This window comes from Acromyrmex echinatior, chromosome 14 (genome assembly GCF_024713525.1).
Source record: "Acromyrmex echinatior isolate Ae372 chromosome 14, ASM2471352v2, whole genome shotgun sequence".
Classification (NCBI taxonomy): Eukaryota; Metazoa; Arthropoda; class Insecta; order Hymenoptera; family Formicidae; genus Acromyrmex; species Acromyrmex echinatior.
The window spans coordinates 8,674,889-8,690,109 of NC_141865.1; the positions used below are offsets into that span (position 1 = coordinate 8,674,889).

A 15,221-nucleotide genomic window follows, 5' to 3' on the forward strand; every position below is an offset into this window, starting at 1 on the left:
AAATGACAATTCATTCAACAATTTAAGCTCTCTTCTTTCTATACAATTTTTACTTTTAAAGGTTGGATACATTAATTAAAATAATCTTAATTAGCAGAAAACATAATATACTTCTAGTATACTATCTAGGTATATACTTAGGTACCAATATAATACGCTATCTAATACTCGGGTATTAGAATTCTCTCACAATAATCTACTTATGTCTATATTGGAGTCGGCTAATTAACAATTAAGCGTGTCAACACAATGTATCTGCTCCCTTATCTTTCCATTCAAATTTCCAATAAAGTTATAATTAGAATTTAATATGACATAGATACCGGTACAGTTGATTACTTCATGACAGTTTACATCTCTGTCATTCGTAGGAAAAAGGAAAGATGTGTGTCAACCAATGAATCTAACTTTAATCGTCGGCAACTATTCAAGTAAAATTGATGAAAACGAGCGCGTCGTACGTATACTTTAATGAAGTAGTATCACAGGAAAAGTAGCAGCGTGCGTTCTTATACACGCAAGCTGCTCAACACGAATACCTTCGCACACGTACGTTGGAGATTAAGTAGGAACTTCCTGGCACGAGTTATTCTCGCTTGTAGACAAATATCCAACTCCGATGAAACTCAAAGCCGAAATTCTGCTGATCCATTCAGGTACGGTCATTACTAGATTTATACAGTAATAGCGCAGCTTCAGAATAATAATCCCCTCAAACATGAGAACCGTTTTGATTCCTTTGCCATATGGTACTCATCTATTCGGGCTAATTACGAAATGTATTTGCTGTTGATTGCAATTGATGTCAAGCATTAGGACGGGAAATAAGCTCCCATCAATGCGGGCATCATTATGTATGCGTCGTTTTATTTACGATATTACATTATACATGGAGATGATCATGATTTGTAAAACATAACAGATCGAAGGTAACGGTTTTTTTTTTAAGTAGCATCTAAATATCTTAAGAGATTGTGAGGGAAAATCTATAGTTTTATCTCATCTCGTATACACACATCTACATAATGTCGACCATTTGAATATAAAACTGGTGAATTCATCATGCATGCAAAACGGGAAAACAAACAGAGTGAAAATGGGACCGCTGGTATATGCCACGCTATTATCCTAGGATCTTATTGCTTCTTATTATGCGAAGAGGCGCGCTAGAATAATTCGTCTTGCCACGCATTACCGGAAGAAGCAGGTTTTGCCGTCCCCGGAAGGAAAACAATGTTACTTCGCAGGCATAATTTGTCATTTCTTGTGTATAATAATCATATTCCCTTAAGAAAGGGATGCTAAATTAGAAATAGTTTTCAGTACACAACAGAATCAAGGGAAAGCACTTACCCTAAGGATCTCCAATTGGGAGCGCACAAATTCCGCGCGGCTGGGAATGTCGGGAATCGCCACAGGAAACGAACCCATGTACTGTGACAGAAAGAACTCGGTGTTAGAAGCAATGCAAAAGAAAAGATTTTTCGGACGTACAGATGCTGCTTTCAAAAGATTTAAAAAAATTTAAATAACGATTACGTTACAGCTAATCGACCTCTAAGAATTTGACTTCTTTTTTATAAAAGCAATACAAATAAAGTTTAAAATTCTTTCTAAGAAATGCACGTTTTGTACCACTATAATCAAATATTCTCACAAACAAATTGCTATTACTCTCGCATGCTTAATATATTTATTTTCATGCTCTCTTCGATATACGCTTATTATACGCTCGAGAAATAATTATCAGATCGTCAATGCAACCGTGCTTTGAAGGGTCGCAACCCACCTAACCCAGCGGGTGGCTGCCAGACGGTGACATCACAGTAGGAAAACTATACCGCCACGCACACGCCGTTGGAAAACAATAAAGGCAGACCTGGCCTACGACAAGAATTTAATTTCCTTTTTCCGTTTCGAGGACATCCGTACCCCGGAACGCGATTCCCCCAGACTCGCCATTTCCTTTCAATAGTCAATTTGGCTGGCGATCATCCCTGCCCTCACGCGCCGAAATGAAATTTGAAAAATTTCGTTTCTTCCCTCAATCGAGAGAGGCAACTGCTTGTCTCTCGGCTCAAAGAAAGACTGTCCGACTAAGGCTTACCTAGAAAATTTTTATCGACTTTCCTTTCCTTCTTTTATGGATGTCGTAGGAAGCAAATATTACAAACGTAATTTAAATATTACAAACGTAATTTAAAAATATATTTGATTGATAGCAGCGTTTTATAGTTTTGACCACTACGAATAAATTAATTTAATGTGTGCTTGTCCATTTTTATAATATTTTTTTGGTATTAAAAAGTCAAACCGAAAAAATATCTTTTTATAAATAAGATCGAAAGACTCGTATTTCCGGTATAAGGATACCTCTCGCTTGGTCAAACGTGTCTCGCCGATTATATGGCCGATAAAAATAGCGACCCTCCAAACACGACGATAAATAAAAACACCAAGGGTGGGACGTACTAAATAACGACACCTAACGCAATTATGTCCTTACAGAATGCGACCATATATTTCTTTTTCATAATCCACGACAAGAATATTGGCGAAATATTTATAAATAATGAACGACAATTTAATTTGATAAAGTTTCAAAAATGAATCAATACGTAACAGTGGGAAAGTTTGATGAAAAGAAACTTACGAATTAAAAACGTATCGAAATACAATGCGTTTAATTTATAATTTCGCTGTGATTTCTGTGCTGGTGAATTTTTTCGAGCTGGAAGTATGAATCGGAATTTTGATCGGTAGATTCGTACCGCAATATAATCCAAGTTTTAATCCTCCCGGATAATTCTCATTGTTGTGTTTCATCGAACTTGTCTCTGGGAGGATCTCCTCCCGGAATCGCTGGGATTTTCCTGAATTATTATGCCACTGCGCAGAAGGGCGAATGCTCACTGAGAGAGAATTCCAAGGGGGATGGATGGTTTATAAAAATATAGGGATGGAATAGCTATTATTATTATGAATACAAAACGTAAAATTATCTCTTTTCTCCCAATTATTCTTAGATCAGTATTAGAAAGCAGGGATACGAAATCATTCTGGTATATTCAAAAGAAATATTATCTTCGCATGATTATAAAATTATTTTATGTGATGAAAATGTTACTAAAATAAAAATTTATTATATAAATTCATTATAATGTGTATTTGTTGCATGTAATATTAATAATAATAATGTTATAAATTATATAATAATTTTATATATAATAACATATAATAATAATTATATTATATAACAATTATAAATTATATAAATTACATAATAATTTTATATAATAATATAAAATAATTATGTAATAATTAATTCAATATAGATATAATTTTATAATTATTAGAAATATTATAATTCGAGAAAAGGAAGTTATTAGTAAATTTGAAAAATGTTGTTTTTAAATTTAACGATTAAATTTTTTTATCTTAATGTACTTTTTCTATATAGGTACATGTATATTAAGACGCGTTACCTTGTGTGTCTATAATTTCTTTTATCATCGCCTAGTTTTATGATAAAAACTCATTCCGCTGCGCCGCACAAGCATCATGCTGTACCGCAATTACCGCATTTCCACCAGCGCAAGCAATCGGCCGTGCTAATATCTCGCAGGCATTAAAACGAGCGTTAAAACGAATCGATTGAACGATCACGACAATCGAAGAATGTAAAAGCCCGTTTCTCTACGACGCTCGCAGCCGCACATGGCGCTGCCGCCAGCGAGGAATCGCTACGATTATTACGGCACTATAAATCCACGATATATTTCACGGTGGCGAAACACATCGGTTATTTTATTCGATCGCTTATATCCCACTTGAGCTATGCGCTTCTCTCGTTCGCGTCGCACGTAAGTATCAGCCAAATGACGCAATGACACCAATCATCCATTGTGAGGCGCACCTGTTCTGATACGTGAAACCGGGATTATTTTCCTCTTCGGTAGAACCTTTTTAAAATTAAATTAATAAATTGATAATAATGATCGCATACATATTAGGTGTTGGAATTAATTCGTAGCGTTTTTAATGAAAGAATGTTATTTATTTCACATGAGCATTAAAAAATACATTAATGAAAGTACTTCCCATCACTTGTAAAACGCTACGAATTAATTCCAACACCTAATATATAAATAAAAAAAATCTCATTTCTCTCTTTTTATTCTAAAAAGAGATTCTCAACATTGTTCTTTTATGCCACGATTTCCTCAGTTATTGTCAATTATTCTTTTTCGCAGATTCTTTGATAATTCTTGCTTGTTCTTCCTTGCAATATGTATATACACATTCCATTAATTGCACGATATCTCATACGCCACCAGTATTTAGAATGTTGGACGGAAACAATCGCAACTCTTCTCATGTCTCATCATCCACCAACGAAATTGCGGCATACGTGCGGACTAACAAGCTTGTTGACAGAATTTTCGTCACTCTAACATCATAGAGTACCTAATTTTGCCGGATACCAAGTACACTCTCGTTGAAGAATCACGGTTGTTCTACTTTTGTTGAAGAATCACGCCAAACCGCGGAAACCGACATAGTTTTATTCTTTCGTTGAACAATTACAATTACAATTGTAATCTTTCATATTTAAATATTATACATATTGTATATTACATTGCTAATACCGGCCAATATAACAGTAAGTTTTATGATAATACGTTAGTTATCAATATATTTTTTAATATTACTTCAGTTCCAATTTTTTACCCTTTAATAAATCTTTAAAAACTAGAATGCTTATTTTCATTAGAAATATCTTTTCTTAGAATAAAACAAATATTTTTTTCTACTTTTAATGAATATATTTTATCGGTACAAAGTCTATAATATAGATTGGAAAAACATTAAATCGATTTATTACTTGCGTCGTTGAGTAACAGAATTTCGCATCTGCTGATTCTTTCAACGGATGCTGTAGAAATTGCTATCGTAACCTTTTTATTCGTCTATTTTATTGCGAATGGGTCACCCATGCTCAACAGTAAATCCATTTGCTGTAAGAGGTATATCGTATATGGCAAAGGATACTTTCACCGATCGTTGAATTTCGCGAAATTATGCGGAAGTTGAGAGATTCGATTAATATCGCAGATGCCAGAAGCCAGAAACATATTGTGTCACTATCGTATAAGTACACTGTCGTTCTCATGCGGTCTAATCCGAATACTTTCACGCTCCGGAGATGTCGATCCGCAGGCGATTTCGAGGAAGCCTATCAAAATGTACAGCTATCTGTCAAGATAAGTATCTAAGCACGACGTAAGATGGAATCGGCTATTATTATGAAAAAAATGTTTAATTAATATTAAATTCCTTAATTACTCAACTAATTCTTTTCTGTTCTTTTCTTTTGTTACATAAGGACAGTTTTAAAGCCTTAATTATTAGGTGTTGGAATTAATTCGTAGCGTTTTTTAATGAAAGAATGTTATTTATTTCACATGAGCATTAAAAAATACATTAATGAAAGTACTTCCCATCACTTGTAAAACGCTACGAATTAATTCCAACACCTAATACATTACAATTATATCGCAACTATTGCATTCTGTCATAATTACTCATAGACGCGTCAATCGCAAGAAATATGCTCTTATCTGATATCGATATTAAACAGCTTTGTCTCTCTGAAGCGAAAGCTTTGCGGGCTCCGATTAGATTCGAGCTTATCCCACCGGAAAGGACCGAGTGAGGTGAGTGTCAGTTTCTGGCGATAATGGGATATTCGTTACGTTATCGCGAACGAAATTGCATCCGCGCGCAAGTCTGCATAGTTCGCCGCGCTTACCAAGCGTAGTCACGTTGTAACTGTTGACATTTTCGTGCGCTCCGTCACGAGAGTCGTGACGGAGAATACCGACGCAGGATAGAAAGGACGTTGCGTAAAACGTGCGCAGCATTTAAATGATTCAGAATGCTATCACAGAATGGGAATCGAATCATCGCGCGTAAGAGTCGACCGTATTGAAAATCGATGACTCCCGATTAGGACGCGTCCCAATAATTATCATAGATCGGCTATTTTAGAAACCAAGAATGCCAAATCTTGAATCAGGTGACGTTCATCAAGTCTAATTCGCGAGCTGTTCTATCTCCAGAATTCTGACAATCGACGAGAATTTTATCGATTCTTACACAGTTCTAAAATTATCCTCCTTTCAAAAATATTATTGCGGATGCAAAAGCCGATCTACTTACAACTCTCGAAAATCAGAAAAATAAAACAGAATAAAAATAAAATCAAATGTACGAGACAACGAGAAATAGTAATAATAGTAACTGATGTAATAATTTATTACGTCCGCGCAAGATTGGTTAATTTCTTTGAAACGAGAAAATTGAAGTCAAGCAGACCGGTAAAACAACCCAGAGATTTTAACAATGGTTAAAACGTAGAACAGAAAGAACCGAATATTTGTTATTCGAGTGGGTGAACGCGTCGCTATCCGGCTTTTACCATCGGCTATGCGCGTCGAGAAGTTTTAAATTACACCAGCATTGTACGAATACAATGTGCTGTCAGTGTATCGAGTGTATGACGGGAACAATCGCGCGTACCTCGGGACAATTTAAAACGCAATTTATAATAACTACGAGATTAGTAAATCCGTTGAACGTAAATTAATCTCAGCCGCGTTTATCGAACGGAAACGATAGATACTTGGGATGCTGATAGAGTACACTGATAAAGTACCCTGATGGCGCAAGATTGTTTCACAAACGAAAACGTTTTTACTTTATCGCGATCGAAATTGCCTTTCCGTGTTTCGCGTTTTAATAGGATTGACGCCGCGCGTTGCAGAATAAACGACAAAAAGACGAAATAAGAACATTTCAAAGCGGAATGAAAACATAATGGGGCGTATCAGAGAGTCGCGGTGCAGGGCATGAAAAATTTCGTACACGAATAGACACGCGGGATGTTGTCGACGGTCCATTATTTATTTATTCACTTGCGAGCGGTGCCAATCAAGTGAAATTTTGAACTCGTAAAATTGAAGCACTTTCAAATTAATAAATCACGTTATATTCGATATAGCGTACTACTATTTCTATTGTATGACACTTGAACGCGTGGTCGTTCGTTAAATTAATAAATATTGCGTTTCATTTCCCGATGCCAGCCGTCGCAAACACAATGCTAACGTATTCAAAATCAACGCATCAATTCGCTTCGCATGGGATCCGCATACTTTGCCGTACGAGGCTGTGCAATCTTTCTTCCGCTCGAATGTAACATTCTGGCACTTGTTCTCTAACTTCTTAGCGATTGTTCGAGTGTTCGAGGGTATACGAGATCGTTCCGTATCGTAACGCAGTTTCGTAAACAAAGGAAGCGAGGCGAGATACGCGAGGGGAGAGATTTATATCCGTTCACTTCCTCGAAAGGAGGAAGATGCGATCGTAAGGAAGCGCGAAGAAAAATTTCTTACAGCATGCGCACGCTCGCACCCTCCTCCTTCCCCCCCCCTCCCCCCTCCCCCTCCCCTCCCCTCTGGTACGGAACAAAACGAGACAAGGCGAGATGCGTATGATGCACATTGCACACGCGCGAGATTCCGTGCGAAACGCGTGCGGCCGCGTGCGTGTCACGGCCGTTTTGCGCTTACTCGCTTAGCCGCCTGTCGGGAAAGAGAAGAAAAGGAAGAAGTGGAAGAGAAGAGTCGTACATGAAAATTACATACCCCGTCTGACTTGCGCTTAAAAGATCTCTCGGACGAATAACTGTAGTCAGCTAAAAGCCTCTCGTACGTCAATGCCACATTAACGAGATTTCGTGGCCTACACGGGAGGATAGTGATACCTTTCCACGATCTTTAAGCCTGTTCTACAATGTGCCTTTTGTTTCTTACCTTTTGTTATTTTTTTACATCTTTGTCTTTTTTGCTTCTCATCCGGTTTTTTTTTTGTTTTGTATCGCCCGAGATAAAAGTTAACGAACTTCGAAAGAAACCAGAAATACGTAGCAAAAAATACATTTGTTGATAAAACGGTTGCCAAGGAGAAAAAAAGCAAAAGGTAAAAAACAAGAAACAGGAAACAAAGAGTACATTAGAATAGGCTTTAGCATTCACGCACGCTTTGTTGTCGCACGGTTGATCTTAGAAATACGATCATCGAATTAAGATAGATACGTGTAAATAAATTGATCGTTGTCGTTGTGATAATTAAATTAACGATTTCTTATTTCTTTGTTATTAATCCATTTCTCTTTTCATTGTCCTATTCATAGGAAAGCATCTTTTTAATTTTTTTCTGTATATGAGTACTTTATATAAAGCATCTTTTTAATTTTTGATATACTCGTATACATGTGGAGAAAAAAATTGTTTATGCTGTCCTATAAATAAGACAATGGAAAGAAATAGGTAAAATATCGATATATGATCATATTATATTTTCCCATCTTATAATCAATCTAAATATATCGTTACGCTTAACTATAGTTAATGAATTGTGATAAAATTCACCTTAGCTGCGACGGATCTCTTTGAGAACGTTTCTGCCATAATAAGTATACATCACTTCCCATCTGGTCGGCACCGGTTGCGTTTTCTCAGGAATGTATTGGATACTTTTCGGGATAACTTAAAATATATAGAATTGTTTTTCAGTTCACATAAAAAACACTGCGACACATTTTTACTGCACTCTTGTTTTACATCGTGCGAATTCGAAAAGTTTTTACCATCGCGTTACTTTTATCGGCACTTTTTGAAAAAAAAAAAAAATCCACGATGCATCCAACTGCATTCTCGATATAATCCTTTTCAAGTATAAGCTAATAGCTTCAGTTTTGTCGTCGAAAAATCGATAGCACTTTTAAAGGACTTTTAACGTTGAAAAGGGATATTCTTACATCAATTATAACACATATTTTAATAACACGAGAAGTGGACGCGGTCATCGATCTGGATATGTTAAATTTACGAGGCTAAATTTCTCAGATATATTTAAATGAGGTATTTGTCGCCGATTGGAAAAGAAATAAAGACTGGTCGACCTTTGCGCGTTCATGTGATAGTCGGTTTACGACATTTACAACTGGAATTTCAACTGGTTTGGTTTGTATCGTCAGATAGCTCGGATCGTAAATGCATATATACGCAAAGGAACTAAAGAATTAATTTGTATTACATTATACACACTGATGTATACGTTTAATTAATGTTTACATCGGGTACACAAATAATAACAGATTTAAATTAAACGGATAACAGCCAATTAATTATTAATTTATGGTTTATTTAGGGGATGGACTCGAAAAAGTAACACGAGAAAAGCCAAAGTTAAATTGTAGCGCATACCTCTCTCTTTTCCAATTATATATAAACCATTTTTAAATATATTTTGATTAAAAAATCTTATAAAATATTTAAGAAATTTTTTTCATTTGAGAAACTTTTGAGAAAGAGTATCAGTTTTGCATCTTATCCTTTCAATCTATAAAAGTAAATTAATTGCTTAATTAGAGAGACTTAATTACTCGAAATATATAGCATGAATATACGAGAAAGAGAATATGTCAATTGAAGCTTTTACGTATTACTTTAAAGCTAACTAAAGCTACTTTGATTTTATATCGAGTTCCTCGTGAGAATGACTGTAACCAGAGAGACTGCCACTTTATTCGAATACTACGTCCTCGTACGCCATCACGCACGTCACGCACATCTTTTTCACCTCAATTGTCAAAACAAATATATCACATTCAAAAAGTCACTCAATATACGAAATTGCGCGCGACACAATTTTCAGAAAAAAATGACAAAGAAATACGTGCAGTAGACACTATCATTCATTGACGGTGCAATGTTCAAGGTCGAGAGATTCAATCCTTTTAAAATCACGATTCCATCTATAACAATTGCGTATCTAGGCCAACTACCGATAAATCACCGTGGCATATGCAACTGAAGTGTGAAATCTCTTTCACCGCGATTGGATTGCCCGGATCGTCGTTCGTTTGACAATATTGACGTAAAATTCAACGGAAAACTATAACTCTTAATACGCGCGCAATCGCAATATTATCGTCGAGTCACATTAACAGGTAAAATGAGAGCGAGTATTGGATAGTGAAACGGTGGAACGAGCCACGTTGAGTTTCTCGATCGCGCATATGGAGCTATCGTCAATTGTCGGCCATGTGCACTCACAGGTAGTCATCGTAGAAACACGCGTATACCGGTATAAAATCATGGCACATGGCCGGATCGCCGAGGAGGCAGATCATCGGCCGGAACGCGAGGAGGCCTGAGGAGGCCGGAGCACCGGTGAACGCGCGACGAAAGACTGGCCCGCGGGACCCAGTAAGAGGGGCCCTTTACCGCGCCGGGGCCAGCCGGGGCCTCGATGATACGGACGGCGGTCGGCGATCGGCGCGGTCGCTAATGGCCAATGGCGCACGGATAAAAGTAAAGAGGTAAGGACGTATAGAGAGTCCTAGGAAGGATCGTACGTTGTGGAAAAAGAGGAACTGACCGACTGGTCGTGACGAGTCGAACAAGTCGAAGAAGAATAACGGAAGAAAGAAAGCGAGAGAAAAAGAAAGAGAGAACAGGAGAAAATGAGAGAAGGGGTGGAGGAGAGTTGCGAGTTTGGCAGAGGCCGGTCGAGTACCTGGGCGACATTGCCACTCTTCTTACAGTTCTTCGCGAACGTATTATACTTTTGTATACCCCAATTCGCGATTATTGTTGCGCGAACTGTCTCGAATGCAGTGGCGTGTGAAAAATTTTTTCTAACTTTTTTTAATTCTCTAGCACGCTGCTAATTATTCCGTTTACCAACCACTATTAACATCGCTACGGATGAAGCAGTTTGCTGCTTTGTTGTATTATATTTACATAATAAGATCAATGCGATTAAATTCATCCATGCTATTCCTCAAAATAGTAGTTAACGAATTTTTAAGTATTTCGATTTATGCGGTTCTTTCAATCATTTTACCATCAAATTTTATTCCAGAGGCGATATTATTGTCAGAATACATTTTTTTTTAATATAAAAATAAAATTCAAAAATTTTAAATCAATTAGTTTAGGAGATTACAATTGTCTGCACAGTGTTTGTACATTTTTTTAATATTCTATGAGAGAGAGATTGCAATCAATCTCCGCGTCATTAGTGAATCGTAAGTTATATTTATGTGCTATTTCAATTTTGATACGATATCCTGTTGGAGGACGCGCCTTATTTCGTCACGGAAGATCAAGCGCGCTTCATCTCTATGAAGATCATTAAATGTAATAAGCTGAGCAGTGCTAGGCATGATTATCCCAAAGCTCCTCGTATCTTCCGTCACTTTGCTGCGTTCATCTACTATGACTGTCGCTCATTTGCAGAATATACGGAAGTTACTTACATTCAGGTAATTTTACAAAACTCGAGATACTACCCAAATAAAACGAAGTCCAAAATTGAGATATGAGACATCTTATAATATATTTTTCATACGGTTTTTAGATAGTTCTCACAAAAGTGTCATAGAAACATCTTTATTAATTTATAAGACGTGTTATATTTCGAATTTTGACTTTATGTCTAAATTGTTTTCTAGATAATAATACTCATTGTATAAAAATGAAGCAGTAGTTTGTAGTTTGACAGTTTAATTATAAAATTATAGGAATAGAATATAAGTATATGTATTAAGTCTAAGTTATTGAAATAAAGGTAATAATTATCCGTTTTTACTTCTATGAAGAAATTGACTCTGACAATAAACGCGATGTTGAGTATTTTTTGCCAATTCCTGGACATGCTGTACAATGTTCGTTTTGCGTTTCATTTTCTTCACTTTTTGCCGCCTCATCATAATCTCATGATTTGCGGATATCCTTCCTTTATTCTTTTGGAAAGAACATTCGGTTAAAAAACTTCCGGTTTAGAAAGAGCAGATACTTTAATAAATTTCACACACGGAACGTTCATCGTAATATCATGACAGACATAGAGGTTACCCTTGCATGAGAAGTATATAGTAATAATGAATAATATAGAGAATTTTTAAAAATAGATATGCGTTGTGCATTCCCGCTTATATCTTAATATATTTCTACTTGAATTTAGCAACAACACATGTCTATGAGTACCGCGAAACAATGCAACCGTAATAATGTACTGGACAGAAATGTAGATAAAAGTTAAAGGGATCGATACGTAAAATTGCTTCGCTAACACTATCGCGACGTCAGGAAACGTTGATCTCGTCGTGTTCAACTGTTTCTGATTTCCTCATAAGACAGACTACCTGCTGCGTGAATCTAGGTCTAGCTTTAAACCTGGACTGCCGTTTATTATTCTAAAAGAGATTGCGGTTTATCAGATTTATATCATTTTTATGCTGCACTTTCTAGCTGGGGGCATAGGCTGCTATTGCGAAAAGGATTAACGGAGGTTTTCGAGACAAGATAAGGAGATGTGATCGTACGTGTCCTTTCTTGGGACCACGGACGACGAATCCGTTCCTGGCGCCACGGTGTGTGCCCGCCAGTTGCACACCGGCCGATACCCAGGTCTCCAGACTGGCTGCAGCTGCGAACCGGTTATATACTTTCATCTGGCAGTCTTAGCACGGTCCCTAAAAGAGAATCCGATGACTATAGTCTGCGGTGCGCGAGGCGCGCGAGGAAAAGAGAAAGGAGAGAAAATGGTAGGGAGGTTAATGCCTGTACTAAGGCACGCTTATGCATCGGAATAAAGGACGTCTTCCCCCACTCTTTTGTTTTTTTTTTGTTTCCTTTCCTTTCCTTTTCTCTTCTTTTTTTTTCCTCCTCTTTTATTTTAACCCTACCACTTCTTCTGGTACCACGTCTCGGCAACACTCTCTACGGCGCGAGTCGCATACTTAGTGGAGGCCGTTCAAAAAACGCTGCGCTTGGAGCTGCGCGAGGCGGTCCGGAGGCAATATTTGATGAGATCGTATGACGGTCACCGCCGCGATGAAACGCGCATCCTGTTTGCCCGGTAATACATCTGACGCATACTTGCAGACTAATTGACCGTAGACCAATAATTTGGTCTTGTAGAGCGCCGTAAAGCGAATATTGAATTAAGCGTTACGTTTGAGAAGAAAAAAAAAAAGGTTAAGTGTATCGACCTGCTTTGCGTGAAATTGAATTGAAACGTACGACGGTGCAATATCGATCAAACAGATTTCTTAAAACTACCTTAAATTTCGCGAATTATACGGCGGCGATCGTTGAATTAATGATATTCGCTTCTCGAGCGCATGAGAAATGATAGGGAAGCAGAACTTTGAGAACCGCGCTACGCGTTAATAGTTTATCTTTGTGCTTATCTTCTGCGACTGTCGTTTGAAAGAGCATCCGATAGCTGTAACGGTAAGCGCTCCAGAAGGATAAAAGCGAAGAGGGAGAAGAAAGGAATGAGAAAAGTTGCTGCGTATACTAAAGCACAGTTACGTCTTCTTTTCGTTAAGCTGCGCTGCGCCGTCAACTAAATGTCCTTTTCGGCGAGGCGCGTATCAAGTCGGATATGCGGCCATCAGTGGGATCGAGATTTTGACGTGAACAAAACGATGTAGTTAGTCTTTCAAACAGTTGTTAAAACTCCAAAAGAGTAATTGAGTTTTCTGTAATCTACAATCGATACGTGATTGAAAGATACCAGAGAAATCGTATAAATGAGGCAAAAGACATCAACGGGAAAGGAAAGAGAAATAAATCGAACAGATAATAGTAAATTCATTCTCTTTTTTTTTCTGAAGACAAAGCCTTGAATTAAAATGAAACAAACGTTGAGAAAGCAATGGTAATGATACTCGAATTAATATGCAGTGATATGCGGGCACGTAGAAACTTTAATTAATTTGCGAAACTTTATATTTGTATTCAATTTGTTGCCACGTAAACCTACGCGAAGACATCCTTTCTCAGGATCGTCATTGTGTCCCAATTTTATCTGTAGAACTTTTACGCGCTGCTCACCGCATGTAGGCACTTTCAAGGTCTACTAGCTTGATTTCATGTACATAAAGATCATATAACTGGCGACAGATTGTCATGACCGACTGAAACGAGGGCCTTGAGATATGAACGTACGATGAACGTATCGATATGTAAAAAGAATTTGATGATAAATAATGCCCGCATGACGATCGTAAAAGTGTTTAATATAAATTATAAATCAATATGAAAGAGTGTAATAGATGTTATTCGAATAAATATATGTGACAGCAACTTAATACTTTCTTAATTATCCATTAAAAAACAATTAGACTATAAAACTCTGCATTTTTTCTATTTTTGTATACAAATTAATTTTTTTACATCTATATTAATTGTTTCTCACATTTTTAATATATAAAGCTAATGTTCATTTCTTTAACTCTATAAATACAAATTGTAGATAATTATTTTCACATATTTTTTAACATTTCCAAAATATTTTGTTTTTAAAAAATTGGTTTTGTGTTCCCCTTTACAAATCCAATTTTATTGTTATTTTAAATGTCAATGTATATACAATATAAACATAAAAAATGATTTTAACTTCAATACTTCAAATGCAATAAATAAAACATAAATTTCAGTTTTTGCTGTTTTACTACATCATCTAAATCAAATATATGCATCTTCTTTTTAATCTTTTATTATTCATTTATTATAAAATGCTAGTTTAAAAAATTATATCTATGGATTTTTTATTACATTTTTTTATCAATAATGGTTTCTAGAAATAAGACTTTTTGAGATAAAATCAAAATAATTAATTTAATACGCTTTAATAGTCTTTTTCAAATACGTATATCTTCTACTAACGTATAACTGCAGTTTCAGGTTTTAAGAAAACAGCATGCGACATCTGAGGTTCGATGTTGAAAGTGACTATCCTGGCCGGTTAGTCAGGTTCAACGAACTTAACTTACAGTAGGTACATGATGATCCGGATATTAAAACCCAGTAGATCATTGAATTTTTTTGCGTTTCAAGCATTGCACATAGCTACACAACTTTAATTCGTAACTCTATATTTGTATTGATAGCATCTCTAGCGGATAAAGCAGAGTTTTGTAACTCTGATATGCTAGATTAACTAGTTTATAAACCAGTTTCTTCATACCTTTATAAAATTTATACGACTTAAAGTATACGTAATATACCTCACATAATATTAGTCAAAAGTATTAGGTGTTGGAATTAATTCGTAGCGTTTTACAAGTGATGGGA

General features: G+C 36.4%; 1 protein-coding gene across 1 annotated transcript in view; it reads right to left on the reverse strand.

Annotated features, from left to right (window-relative positions):
• The window catches only part of LOC105148897 (EGFR adapter protein), a 64,890-nt gene extending 55,595 nt beyond the window's left edge, over positions 1-9,295 (reverse strand). The window contains exons 1-2 of the mRNA XM_087413604.1: positions 8,496-9,295; positions 1,354-1,434 (exon numbers count right to left, since the gene is read on the reverse strand). Coding sequence (XP_087269730.1) covers positions 1,354-1,434; positions 8,496-8,534 — 120 coding nt within the window. The 5' untranslated portion in view covers positions 8,535-9,295. The remainder of the gene's footprint in view (positions 1-1,353; positions 1,435-8,495) is intronic.
• Positions 9,296-15,221: the final 5,926 nt, after the last annotated feature.